The sequence below is a fragment of the Palaemon carinicauda genome, chromosome 8 (genome assembly GCF_036898095.1).
Source record: "Palaemon carinicauda isolate YSFRI2023 chromosome 8, ASM3689809v2, whole genome shotgun sequence".
In the NCBI taxonomy this organism is placed as follows: domain Eukaryota; kingdom Metazoa; phylum Arthropoda; class Malacostraca; order Decapoda; family Palaemonidae; genus Palaemon; species Palaemon carinicauda.
The window spans coordinates 138,559,981-138,573,823 of NC_090732.1; the positions used below are offsets into that span (position 1 = coordinate 138,559,981).

Genomic DNA, 13,843 nt, shown 5'->3' on the forward strand with positions numbered 1-13,843 from the left:
ATAAGAATAAATTTATTATTAAGTGTAACATAATTAGTATCGATACGTTTTTATATCTGCCATCTCCTCCCCCCCCCCCTGCCTCCACCCACTACCAGCTCAAGTCACGTCACTCCAAAGGTAAATCAAATTTCATTTTTCCTTTACAGTACAGAATATAATTTTTATTTATAATATTATTTAATTATATACTGTGCAGTACATGTATATTATATATAAGTACTGTAGTACAGTACTTACTATACTATTTTGTTACTAATTTTTAATATGTATATAAAATTTTGATGTTTTTACCTGGGGTTTTGCACGCATTAGCTATTCTATTGCCCGCCATACGACATTTTCACCATACGATACCAACTCCGGAACGGATTAATGTCGTATGGCGGGGGTCTACTGTAGAAGAAATAGTTCAGAAGTCAGATGCAGAATATATAAGTGTGAGATAAGTTAAGCAAAAAAAAAATGTTATGCCTAAGGCCTTAAAATCTAAGGACACTGGACATCCAAAGAGAATTGCAATGCTAGCTAGACCATGTAATGTAAATCTTACTCTCACTAAATTGCCTTCTAAGGCTAATATCATGCCAAACAATTTGAACCACCCAAGGTTGTCATCTTTGGCAATATCATTGCCAGATCTAGGGGAATAATCTTATACTAGAGAGCTACTGGATGCACCTGTCATAAAGGAGGTACACAGCTCCCATAGCTCTCCATCTTTTAAATGAAAAAGAAGGAGATAACCACCCTTCTCCTCTCCAATGAGAAGTGGAAAAATACCTATTGAAAATAGGTATGATAATTTATCTGAAAAAAAAGTAAACAACCACTCGTGCGAAGACATGCTCTTTGACATGCGGGAATCTGCCGCATGGTTTCAAACCGCTGCACGCTCGTGTGAAGCGAGCTAGAGCGCTGAAAGGCAGCTTGTTAAGCAAACCTCTCAAATCACTAAAAACAATTTGATCGCCAGACTTCAGAACACGAAGCAACTGGCTTTCAATAAATAGGGCTGAAAACACTGAATCAACAGCACTTGCCAGGACATGCGTCGCTCGCTTGTGTCCGTTGAAAAAACCTGAAGGGTTGGCAAATCAGTGACGCCAACATACTTCTTTGTAAAGGAATCTGATCCTAAGACTTCGAGGATGTCTAACTCCAAGGAGGTGAGGATGAGCTTTAACCTTGACCAATGTAATGATTTAAAGGGACCATAATGCATTAATCAAGTTCTCCACTCAAGGACAATACTGTATCCCCAAGATGCAATAGCATCATACAGGGAACAGAGACCCAGAGCAAAACTGGAATTTGCCCAGGTTCCAGCCAACATGTACAAAGGTTTGTCTCCAACTACTGAAATCTATGTAGAGTTTTAGTGAGTGAGTAGGGGGCGGTGCTTCTCCGGTATCAGTTGGTAACAACATAAATGGTTGTTAACACGTAGTTAAAATTTCTCACAGCAGCGTTCCAGCTTTGCTGGTGTCATACTCCTACGTAAAGAACGAAGGTTTGTATTCGTATCGGAACAACTTACCTTTAGGGCCTTCAGGTGTTACTAGGAAGCCTGACTTCCTATGGGATCTCACCGGTGAATAGCAAAACTCTTCCATCTGAGGTGGAGATACATGATGCCCATTTGCTATACAGTGCTAAGACTGTGTTGACGTACGATTAGGGGACAAATGGTCCAATTCAATTAGAGAAACCTCCTGCAATGTGGAAGAGAATCTCCTTGCTCTCCTATATCTGAAATAAATAATTGTTCGCCTGAGCTTAGCACACTCATTGGTGGGGATGGGGACATGTTAGGGGTCACAAAATCTAGTGATATTAATGGATCCTGCAAAGAATCCTGTTCTGGATGATTAAGTGCAAAAGCCAAAGGATCAATCACAAAGCATATTCTCCCCCTCACTAAGCACAATTGAAAATAAAAAAATATACAACCTCATGCTTGAACACATAGCCACCATCCCTTATCAGAGTCTCTGGGAACTCCAATAATAAAGAAAAGCACAAGGAAAACTCAAGACTTGGAAGAGAAGGGTTCTGCTTCTTGGCCTCTTTGGAGGATGAAGCAGAAAGAGAATGGTCCCTTTTAGCCGCCTTCTTACGTCGACTACCACATTTTAACCATTGGGAAGGCGACCATTCCCTACAAATTTCACAAGGGGAGTTCACTGAGCATCTCTTATCGCCAACACCCTGGTCACAAAGGATGGGATCTACCTCCACCCAACTCGCAAAAGTGTCAGAAGGGCAACCTTACAGGACAGGGCAGTTTCTTATAGCAGTCATAATCACAAAGCATTGAAAGGAAAGGCACAACATGAACAGCAGTCAAAAATCAGACGTCCGAACATTACAACGACCAAGAGTAAAGTGAGGACTGAGCCACAGGCACCAATCATACAATTTAGCCAGACCCACAGGAATTATTAAACTTTGGTTGTAGCAAAACAGCAATAGAGTATAGCACTATAAATGACGAGTTTGTATTCACGTAGGGACAAATGTTTTTTTTATAAATTGAAAGTTGGCTAATTACAGTGATTACAATTACTAACAACTAAACATAACTATCAAAGCTTTATATGCAACAAAAAATATCATCCAAAAATATGATACTAAAATACCGATGGTAACATCACATACCTTTTTACGAACTGAAGAAAGGGTCCTGAAGAGAGATGAAGAGTGATCCCGCCATTTTAGACATAGGAGCTCACCTTCCATGGTCGTCTTATGGGTGTAAAATTACTGTTACCAGTATTGAAATCTGGAAAATTAGATAAACAATTTTACAAAATGAAAATAAAATCTTAAAAGAAAACTCTTATACCTTCCAATAATTTTCCCATGGAAAAATCTAAAATTACAAATTTTGAAGTGCTGCAATTTGTATTTTTCCTAGTATACAAACCTGAAGCTATTTATAGGGGTATACTTTTGGCGTAGCTGAAAGACGAGCCATGATAATTTTAGAGGGGGGATCACTACCCCATCCGCTAGTTAGCCGAGTAACCACTTGGCTTTATGGCAGGACTTCTCGGGTGACAGGGTGGCAGGGCAATTTGTATAAATAGCTGCAGGTTTATATACTAGGAAAAATACAAATTATTTCCAAATTTCTTATTTGTTCCGGCGTAAATACAAACCCTTCGCTATTCATGGGAGTGACTTACTCTTAGGAGGGAGGAAGTCCTCACCAACTGGCCTTGGTCATGACCCGGGGTCCTCTCCATTTCGATATGTGATCGATAGTAAAAGGAACCCTACCCTCGCTAAAATAAAGTGCTGATATGAGGTAATGCACTGATAGCGGACTGCAGAAGTGTGTGTGAGTGGGGCTAACAGCGTGGTTTGTCTTTAACATAGGAACTCTAGTATAAAACTTATTGATCTTAAGACTTACCCAATACCCTCCCTCAAAAAGGTATTGGCAATGTAGAAGGCACAAGGGAAATGAGTCTTACCTGCAGCGAGGTGAGGTCAGCTATCCTGAGGCTTACGGAGCTGTTCTCCCCAGAGGGGAGAAGGTGAAAGGAAGAAAGGGGCCAGTCATTCTTACTCATTCACCCCAGACTAACCCGGGTAACCTCAGCCCTAAACCCTCTGCTACTTGTCCATCAAGAAGCACGAGGTGTTTAGACCACTTGTTGTACAACCACCATAGGGCCGATGGAAAAGGTCTCCGTGTTCCTGTGGGTTACGTCTTTGCAGGTAGTGGGCCCGTGAAGGTCGACCGACACGTCCACATGCCCACTTACAGTACGCCATGGACGTAGCAACGCCACTGACGTTGAAAGCTCTGGGCCCTAGGATAGAGGAGGGTCTAGATTGAGAGAAGACTCAATAGCCTTCCGATCACAGAGGGGAAAGAAGGGTCTTCATTTACCGAACAAAGACACTCTATCCAGAATGGGCTGCACCTAGGGTACAGCACACTCAGATTTTGTGTCTTGGAAGTCAACTCAGGGACGCCACCGAGGATTACTTCTCCCCGTCTCCTAGAGTAGGAGACATCAGAAGATGGATCATACAACATAACAACTCTTCTTGGTCAAAGCCCAAGTGAGTAGAAAGAGCCATCTTCCATGTAAGAAGCGATCTGCTGCCTGGCATAAAGGTTCGTAGAGAGGGGCCTTCAAGGACTGAAGGACCCAAACTGCATTCCCAGGAGGTGGTTGAGATCCAACGGGGGACAAGTTATCTCAAACTTTGTATAAGTAAAGGCATCGATGGGAGAGAATCCCCTTCCACATCAGTCACAAAGGACCGAACACTTTGCCTGGAAGACTGACGCTGAAAAGTGTCTGAGGTGCCTAGACCTCTTTTCCGCAACTCGTTGCGAAAGGCCTCTCTGAGAGAGGAGGTGTGGGACCGTCCCAGGCGTGAAGTCGAAGCCAAGCTACGGCTTTGGAAAATGTTAGCATGTGGCTGCTTGGAAGATTGTGTCGTGGAGGAAGATCCCTCGGAACTCCGTCGGGATCTGCAGAAGGTCCGGGAACCATTCTGCGTGATGCCATAGCGAAGGTATTGGAGTCATTGATAAGATCTTTCTTATCCTGACTTGGCTGAGGACGTTCTCACCAGACCGAACGGGGGAAAAGCATACACCTCTAAGCTGCCCCACTGATCTTAGAATACATCTTGTTCGAGAGCCTGGTATTCCGGGACTGGGGAACAGTCGAGCGGAATCCTGAAGTTCAGGGCCGTTGCGAGCGTGACCACAGTCGGGGTCTTCACAAAGTTAAGACTTTGTTGGATACAAGATGATTCAAAGACACTAGGAGCCCACTATCTGAGTGATCCTGTTCACATTATCTGCAAGCACACTCCTGTACCAGGAATGAAGCGAGCGGATGGGGGCACCTAGCTGTCCTCTGTCTATCTAAGGCTTCCTACTGCTAGATGGTTCTCTAAGAGAGGTGAATGCTGGTACCTTTCTGAATCAGGCCAACGGACAAGGATGGAATGGTGCGGCATATGCTGCCTCCCCCTCTTTGGATGCATTAAAGAGAGCATCAAATCCAGAGGGGAGACAAGAATATAGGCCTCTTTGCACAGGCTCTCGTCTGCCACCCACCATCCGCGGTTCATCCAGCAGGGGGAGGGGGAGAGATTGCATAGCAATAAACACATCTCAAGGTGATGTCGAGAATTTCAACTATTTGCACGTTCTTGCAATGAAGGGGAAGAGTCTATCCTCCCTCCAACTGCCACCAGTCTTGTGTGGTTGGCCGAATAAGACCAATACAAAACAGTAAACCCGTTAATCAGTATTATTATTATTATTATTACTATCCAAGCTACAACCCTAGTTGGAAAAGCAAGATGCTATAAGCCCAGGGGCTCCAACAGGGAAAAATAGCCCAGTGAGGAAAGGAAATAAGGAAATAAATAAATGAAGAGAACAAATTAACAATAAATCATTCTAAAATAAGAAACAACGTCAAAACAGACATGTCATATAATAAACTATCAACAACATCAAAAACAAATATGTCATAAATAAACTATAAAAAGACTATGTCCGCCTGGTCAACAAAAAAGCATTTGCTCCAACTTTGAACTTTTGAAGTTCTACTGATTCAACCACCCGATTAGGAAGATCATTCCACAACTTGGTCACAGCTGGAATAAAACTTCTAGAGTACTGCGTAGTATTGAGCCTCGTGATATAGAAGGCCTGGCTATTAGAATTAACTGCCTGCCTAGTATTACGAACAGGATAGAATTGTCCAGGGAGATCTGAATGTAAAGGATGGTCAGAGTTGTGAAAAATCTTATGCAACATGCATAATGAACTAATTGAACGACGGTGCCAGAGATTAATATCTAGATCAGGAATAAGAAATTTAATAGACCGTAAGTTTCTGTCCAACAAATTAAGATGAGAATCAGCAGCTGAAGACCAGACAGGAGAACAATACTCAAAACAAGGTAGAATGAAAGAATTAAAACACTTCTTCAGAATAGATTGATCACCGAAAATCTTGAAAGACTTTCTCAATAAGCCTATTTTTTGTGAAATTGAAGAAGACAGACCTTATATGTTTCTCAAAAGTAAATTTACTGTCGAGAATCACACCTAAAATTTTGAAAGAGTCATACATATTTAAAGAAACATTATCAATACTGAGATCCGGATGTTGAGGAACCACCGTCCTTGACCTACTTACAATCATACTTTGAGTTTTGTTAGGATTCAACTTCATACCCCATAATTTGCACCATGCACTAATTCTAGCTAAATCTCTATTAAGGGATTCACCAACCCTAGATCTACATTCAGGGGATGGAATTGATGCAAAGAGAGTAGCATCATCTGCATATGCAACAAGCTTGTTTTCTAGGCCAAACCACATGTCATGTGTATATAGTATAAAAAGTAATGGGCCAAGAACACTACCCTGTGGAACACCGGATATCACATTCCTATAATCACTATGGTGCCCATCAACAACAACTCTTTGAGATCTATTACTTAAAAAATCAATAATAATGCTAAGAAACGACCCACCCACTCCCAACTGTTTCAGTTTGAAAACAAGGGCCTCATGATTAACACGGTCAAAGGCAGCACTAAAATCAAGGCCAGTCATACGAACTTCCCGACCACAATCAAGGGATTTCTGTACAGCATTGGAGATTGTAAGATGGGCATCACATGCTCCAAGGCCTTTACGAAAACCAAATTGCAAACTAGGGAGTAGATGATTACCTTCAGCAAACCTATTAAGACGTTTTGCCAGAAGACGTTCAAAAACTTTAGATAATATGGGAGTTATGGAAATTGGGCGGTAATCAGTGGGACTTGAGCTACCACAAACACATTTACATAGAGGAGTAACATTACCAATTCTCCAACTAGTGCTAAAAGCTCCTCTTCTTGCTAACTTGCGCAAAATAACAGATAACTTTGGAGCTAAGAAATCTGCTGTCTTTATAAAAAACAAAGGAAAAATACCATTTGGGTCTACACCTCCATAAGCATCAAGGTCCATCAACAGAGCTTTAATCTCACGAGATCGAAAAGCTAAACTAGTTAGTTTAGCCTCAGGAAAACAGGAATGAGGAAGTTCAAGTTTTTCATTACTCTGTTTACTGTCAAAAACATCAGCCAAAAGGGTTGCCTTTTCCTTTGGACAGTGAGTGACTGAGCCATCTGGTTTAAGTAAAGGAGGAACTGTTGCATCTACACCAAAGAGTGCAGATTTAAGGGTAGACCACCATTTATGTTCCTGAGTTGTACCAGAAAGTGTTTCTTTTATGGTTAAATTGTACTCCTTTTCAGTTGAGGCATAAACTCTCTGAGCAAAAGCTCGAAGCTGAGTATAGTTGTTCCAGGTCAAATCTGATCTGTTACCCTTCCAAAGTTGATAGGCCTCCTGCTTCTCCAAAAAAGCACGTCTACAATCATCATTGAACCACGGTTTGTCCTTCACTCGGTACCTTAGCACACGAGAAGGGATACGCCTATCAATTATGTTGACTAGATTCTCATTCAAAGGGACAACAGGATCTACACTATTATATAATTGTGACCAATTCAAGCACAAAAGATCATGTAAAATCCCATTCCAGTCTGCTTGGGATTTCATATAAATTTTACAAGAATATGATATATCAGGGACAGGCTGCTCAGTCTTCACTAATAATGAAATCAAGGCATGATCAGATGTCCCGACTGGAGAACCAACCTTACCAGTTATAACGCCAGGGGAGTCAGTGTATACGAGGTCCAAGCAATTACCAGACCTGTGAGTAGCTTCATTTATGATTTGCTCACAGCCTGATTCAGAGGCAAAGTCTAAAGCTCTTAAGCCATGGCGATCGGTAGGAGAGATAGAACTTAACCACTCCCTATGGTGAGCATTAAAATCACCAACAAAGACAAAAGAAGCCTTTCTATCATCTTCTTGTATCTTAGCCATAATGGTAAGAAGACAATCGAAGATAGAATCATCCATGTCTGGATTCCGGTAGATCGAACATAAATAAAAGTTGTTATGCCTGCCACAAACTTTTATTACCTGAATCTCATGACATCCACATTGATAGCAGGACTTATGAGAAGCAGGGTACTCGGTCCTAATATACACCGCCATTCCCCTGGCCCTAGGGATGGCATCACGTTTCAACATTATTGGCTTCTTAAAACCAGTTATAAGGAGCTCAGATGAGTGCCTCATATTAGAAACCAAAGTTTCTGAGCACAAAAGAATATCATACTGTCTGGACGCAACTGTAAGGTCTTGGATATTTGCATGAAGACCACGAATATTGCAATACAGAAGACGACATTGACGAAATCTAGGACGTACTGGTCCTGGATTTCGCTCAATGTCTCCAGACAGCATAAGAATTAATAGAAATAAAAAAGACATATCATACTTAAAAACTAGATTAACAAGAATTATAACAAAAACAATATGTACAGAATTATAAACAAAGTGATTGATGATACCCATAGACTATAGTAAAAAGTCGGAAAAACTGGTCAACATGGAGGAGCCGATACACCATGCAAGGCTAAATACCCTCCAGGATAGCCACTTCAACTGAAGGGAGGACAGTAAGGATGGTTTTGAGAAGAAAAAGAATCAGAAAAAGGAAAAGACAACCTCTTGATAAACCACCAGGCATCCATGGCCCTTCTATTAAGCCTGCCCAACACACCATTTCAAAAAAAACAAGAGGAAGAAAAAAAAAATAAGATAGAATAGTGTGCCTGAGTGTACCCTCAAGCAAGAGAACTCCAACCCAAGACAGTGGAAGACCATGGTACAGAGGCTATGGCACTACCCAAGACTAGAGAACAGTGGTTTAATATTGGAGTGTCCTTCTCCTAGAAGAGCTGCTTACCACAGCTAAAGAGTCTCTTCTAACCTTACCAAGAGGAAGGTACACTGAACAAATTGCAGTACAGTAATTAACCCCTTGGGTGAAGAAGTGTTAAGTATCTCATTGTTGTCAGGTGTATGAGGAAAGACGAGAATATGTAAAGAATAGGCCAAACTATTCTGTGTAAGTGTAGGCAAAGAAAAAATAAGCCGTGACCAGAGAGAGGGATCCAATGCATTACTGTCTGGCCAGTCAAAGGATCCAATACCTCTCTAGTGGTAGTATCTCAACGGGCGGCTGGTGCCCTGGCCAACCTACTACCTTATATTATAAGACCGAACCTCCATAGAGATCGCCTTCCGGACAGGAAACTGGACGGTAATTACCGAACGCATCTAACCAACCCCAAGTAGAGATTGAGACGTATCTTCAATCTATTGTTGGATGGGTAATAAACATAAGTCTACTACGGAGTAGTAACACCGAACTGTGAGCATGACAAGCATACATGCGTAGCTCGATTTAAAGTCGTGTCCGGAACTCAGTTGGAGAACGTTGAAAACGTTCGTAACGGTGATTCCTCCTTCTTAGAACGAAAACGTTCGTACTTCTCCGTCTCCTAACGGTAAACTAGCATTTGTAATGAATGTTCCCTACTAGGGAACAGATATGCTTATGAGAAGTTTCTGGTCAGAGTCATTCTAGGAGACTAAGACTTCCGATTGGGAGAAAGGAAAAAGTGCCTATGAGAAGGCAGAACGTAAATGCCATATGAAATATAACTGTGTCAATCATCAGGTAAGGAATTATTTGATTTACTTTTTCATAATGTAAGGATTTATTTGTGAACAACTTTTAGTTTGTGATCTGGGAAGGGTGGTCCGGCTAGCGGTTGCGACCTGGGAAGGGGGATTTGAGGGCTTTATCCCCGCCTAGGGGTTGTGACCTGGGCAGGGGGGTCAGGGGGCTTGCACCCCAGATGCCTAGGGGTTGTGACCTGGCAACTACTAGGTTTGTTAGGTTCTGTAACCTTTAACATATCTCAAAAGTGATAAATAATCACGTTTTGGTGTGTTTTCAGTCACTTACACGAAGCATATATTTTTCCAACTGGAAATCTTGTGCTTATTTTGCATATCTGACCATTATTATTGCTGCAAATCACTCTGTAAATTTACAGTTTCATCCATTGTGGGGAAACTGGAATAAAAATATATTTGTTGCATCAGAAATAGTGTAGTTCCAACGAATTTAACGTTTATTTTGACCGCAAACCATCCGATTTAGAGATTTACTATGTAATTGGAGTTAAAACAACAAGTTGTTCTAGAATGCAGAAAAACCCTACTTCATCCCAACAATTATGGGGGACACCAGGTGGGAACCGGGGTTTTGGGTGGGGGGGGGGGCGTCAAATGATATTTGCAATAAATGAATACTTATCCTTCCACCACCCCTCCCTCTATACCCCTACCGGGGGGGGGGGGGGGGGGCCCTCCGCCCTCCCCCCCCTTAAGGCCACAGTGATTTTCAGGGCACTACTGAACCTAATAAACCCACCTAACCTAGCCTAGGGGCCCTGTACCCCTACCTAGGCCTACCGGGGGGGGGGGGGGGGGGGGGGGGGCTCTGCCCCTCTGCGACCCACCCTTAAGGCCACAGTGAATTTCTAATACAACCACCTAACCTAGGGCCCTGTACCCCTACCTAGGCCTAGCCCCTGCGAGCGCCCCCCCCCCCCTTACAGCCACTACCTAACACATCCATCAAACCAAATCCAAAGTGATGGTACTGCTGTATACATCGTTATACTATCACCATTATAATATACTCTATAAATTAATGAAGCTTACGTTAAACTGTTGGTTCATAAAGAAGTGCTGGTGCTTTGAGGAAAACGTGAAGCCGTTGCGAAGGTTCCTTGACATGCAGGACAATTTTTATTTTGTAAAATTAAATTGGGTCTCTGGCACAAATCCACTAGTTTTTCCATATTCCCCGAATAAGTTACAACAAATTCATTGTAAGTTAGGAAACAGTCAGGACAAGAAGATAGAATTTCCACTTCTTGCGCAACATGAGATGACGTGCTTGCTATGGCCTTCATGTCTAAGAACGAAATGAAATGCCTGGGTAAGATAATGTATTGTCGCGCTGTGATTGGCCAAACGTGTGACGTCATAGTGGACAGGCGCTGTGATTGGCCAAACGTGTGACGTCATAGTGGACAGGCGCTGTGATTGGCCAAACGTGTAAGACTTCATAGTGGACTAGTTTGTCTGCGGATTATAGTGGTTACAGGGCTCATTTAAGCAAATACAAGACACAGTCAACAATAACAACAGACTTAGAAAAAATCTGGGAGGAGACATGAGTAGCGTGAGTTTGATTGTCGATATATAAAGAACTAGGCATTTGCGACAGATATTATTTTACAGAAATACTACAAAAGACTTGCTTTACTCGGGAAATATATTATAATAGATTTCCCATAAAGGATGAAACTGTAATAATACCAATCACTCTGCTATGACATTTCCCCACCCAAAAAAATGTGGCTTCCCACTGGGGTCCCACATAATTCTGCATCAGTATCATTTTACTGTATTACAGGGCAATGTAACCTAGGAAAAAACTACTTTTACTTATAAAAAAAAATACGCTCTCTTCGAAAATGACACTCGTTCCCGTCGCAAATGAAGTTTCAGAAATATATATATATATGGAAAACATATATTTTCTGTTCGAAATCAGAATCGATAATGCAGTAAAACTTTACCCATAATTGTCTACATAAGGGGGTCCAAAAACTCATGAACGGGTGGTTTGGCCCAATAATTATGGTCAGAAATGCATAAAACACAAGATAGCGAGTGGGGAAAATATATGATTCTTTTATTTGGCTAGAAATTAAAGTATCATATTTACCGCCAACTTATTAAAAAGCTGTTGGTTAATAAAAATTATTTGACAAATTTACCAAAAGTATTTCTTTTAACCTTAGCAGTATTTACGATCTTTTGAGATATTTACCTTCTAGTTAGTGATTAGTACCGATGCTTTATGTGTCAAGTGAAAATAGTAGTAGTGATAGTCATAGCTTGCCTATGAAACGGCTCGCCTATTCATATTTCAATTTTAGCGCTGAATGGCCTTTGATGCCCCAGTGCTTGGCTTAATGCCTAAATCCTATATTCAATTCAATTCATTCCTATTTGTCCATCTTTCTGCGATATTATCATTATTACTAGCTAAGCTACAGCCCTAGTTGGAAAAGCATGGTATTATAAGAAAATGGCCTCCAACGAAAAAATAGCCCAATGAGAAAAGGAAAATAAACAAATGAACTACAAGAGAAGTAATGAACAATTAATATAAGTTATTTTAAGAAAAGTAACAGAATAAATCTTTCATATATAAAGTGAGACTTGAGTCAACCTGTGTAACTTAAAAAGATTCACTGCCAGTTTGAACTTTCCAAGTATGTCGATTTGCTTTATAAAATTTGGGCTTTAGCCATGTCCAAGCGCCGCGGTAGATGATGAAACTCAGGACTGGTGTGAAACGAAACCGTAGTTACTGCTGGAAAACCCCTACTGTCTCGTTAAATCGTTTCCCTAACCTAAACCATGCTTCAGAGTCCTTGCTCCTATAGGTGCTGAACATAAAGTATTAGCGGCCACTCTATAGGCTAAGAGATAGTTGCAAAGCTTCTTATTTTATATCGAGGAATTATACCTCCATGGTTTATATTAAAAGAAAATGTATCGTAATTAACAAAAGGAACCCATTTCAGAACCAAACTTCAGAAACCAACCTGTTTGAACTAAGGTTTCAAAGACGCATAGTTTCTAATCTCTATTACATGTTAACAAAAACAGAAAATATACTTTTAGTGAATTTGACTTTCCAAATTGGTGACTCCTTGGAATAAATGGAGTTGGTTCCTTTTAATTTAAATCACTTATTTTAAGCTTTAGAGAGAGCACTGTTTTACTGGCGGAGGTTTAAGTACTACTGACTGAGAAAAATACTCATCCCATTTTATTTTTCCGCACACTACTGAACTAGTAGTTTTTCGGAAGAGCTAAACGGTAACCATCAATTATTTACGACCGTACAACTCTACTAGTAATTTAATTCGCGGCATCTCTCAAATATTTATACTAATTATTTATACTGTTATTTATAATATCCAATCTATTATTTATCTATTAATTATTTATTTAATTTAAAAAGAACGAAATATACTTCACAATACTTAATTAATTTTATTAGTATTTCGCCTTTTATTTACTAAACAAGTTCGACACACATTTCCATGCCAGCCCTGAAATTTCTTTTATTTTACAACAATAAAAACACACATATAATGCACATGAATATTGCCCTTTGATGGTAAAAGAGATGAGAATAAATTCTATATGGAACTCGATACCTTATGTACAGACAGATAAATTCAATGTTTACCTTTATTATTAAATATGGCCCCTCCTACCCATCACCCTCGTCGAGAACTACTACAACTGCTTGCGATCATACGATGTTTCCTCAGTGGTAGTGATGTATGTCTGTTTCGTTCCAATCATATTAAAAACATCAGGTGGTAGTGGTACTTCATAATTAAAGCAGGTTTTTGCATGTCTTTTTAGCCCCGAACGGATCCCAAGAATAGCATTCATCATTTTCGTCTGCATTCTATTTCTTATCTTTTTTTTCACAAGACTCGTATAGCTAAAAATTCTTTCAACCTCGGTATTTGAATGATACAAAACATTCTTTAAGATAGTACTACACTTCTGTCTCTTAATCGATGTAATTGATGGCAGTTTGCTATCAGGGAAGCATCCTTTGCATAAATCGTTCAAGTGATCGCAAGTTGACACAGAAGAATGGTCTGCTATAAACAATGCCATGCTTCCTTCTGCAATCTTGAACTTCACTTGATTTTCTTAAAAGCAGGATTGGTATAGTAAACTGTCTTGCA

The 13,843-nt window shown here is 40.6% G+C and overlaps 1 protein-coding gene across 4 annotated transcripts in view; it reads right to left on the reverse strand.

The window, feature by feature from the left end:
- The window catches only part of LOC137645973 (protein bric-a-brac 1-like), a 90,218-nt gene extending 77,350 nt beyond the window's left edge, over nucleotides 1-12,868 (reverse strand). Inside the window, exons 1-2 of one of the 4 annotated variants that reach the window (XM_068379065.1) lie at nucleotides 12,767-12,868; nucleotides 2,662-2,785 (exon numbers count right to left, since the gene is read on the reverse strand). In XM_068379065.1, coding sequence (XP_068235166.1) covers nucleotides 2,662-2,742 — 81 coding nt within the window. In that variant the 5' untranslated portion in view covers nucleotides 2,743-2,785; nucleotides 12,767-12,868. Of the gene's footprint in view, nucleotides 1-2,661; nucleotides 2,786-11,889; nucleotides 11,928-12,673; nucleotides 12,697-12,766 lie in introns of those variants that run through there. The other 3 variants (XM_068379066.1, XM_068379067.1, XM_068379064.1) reach the window with 3 other exon arrangements.
- Nucleotides 12,869-13,843: the final 975 nt, after the last annotated feature.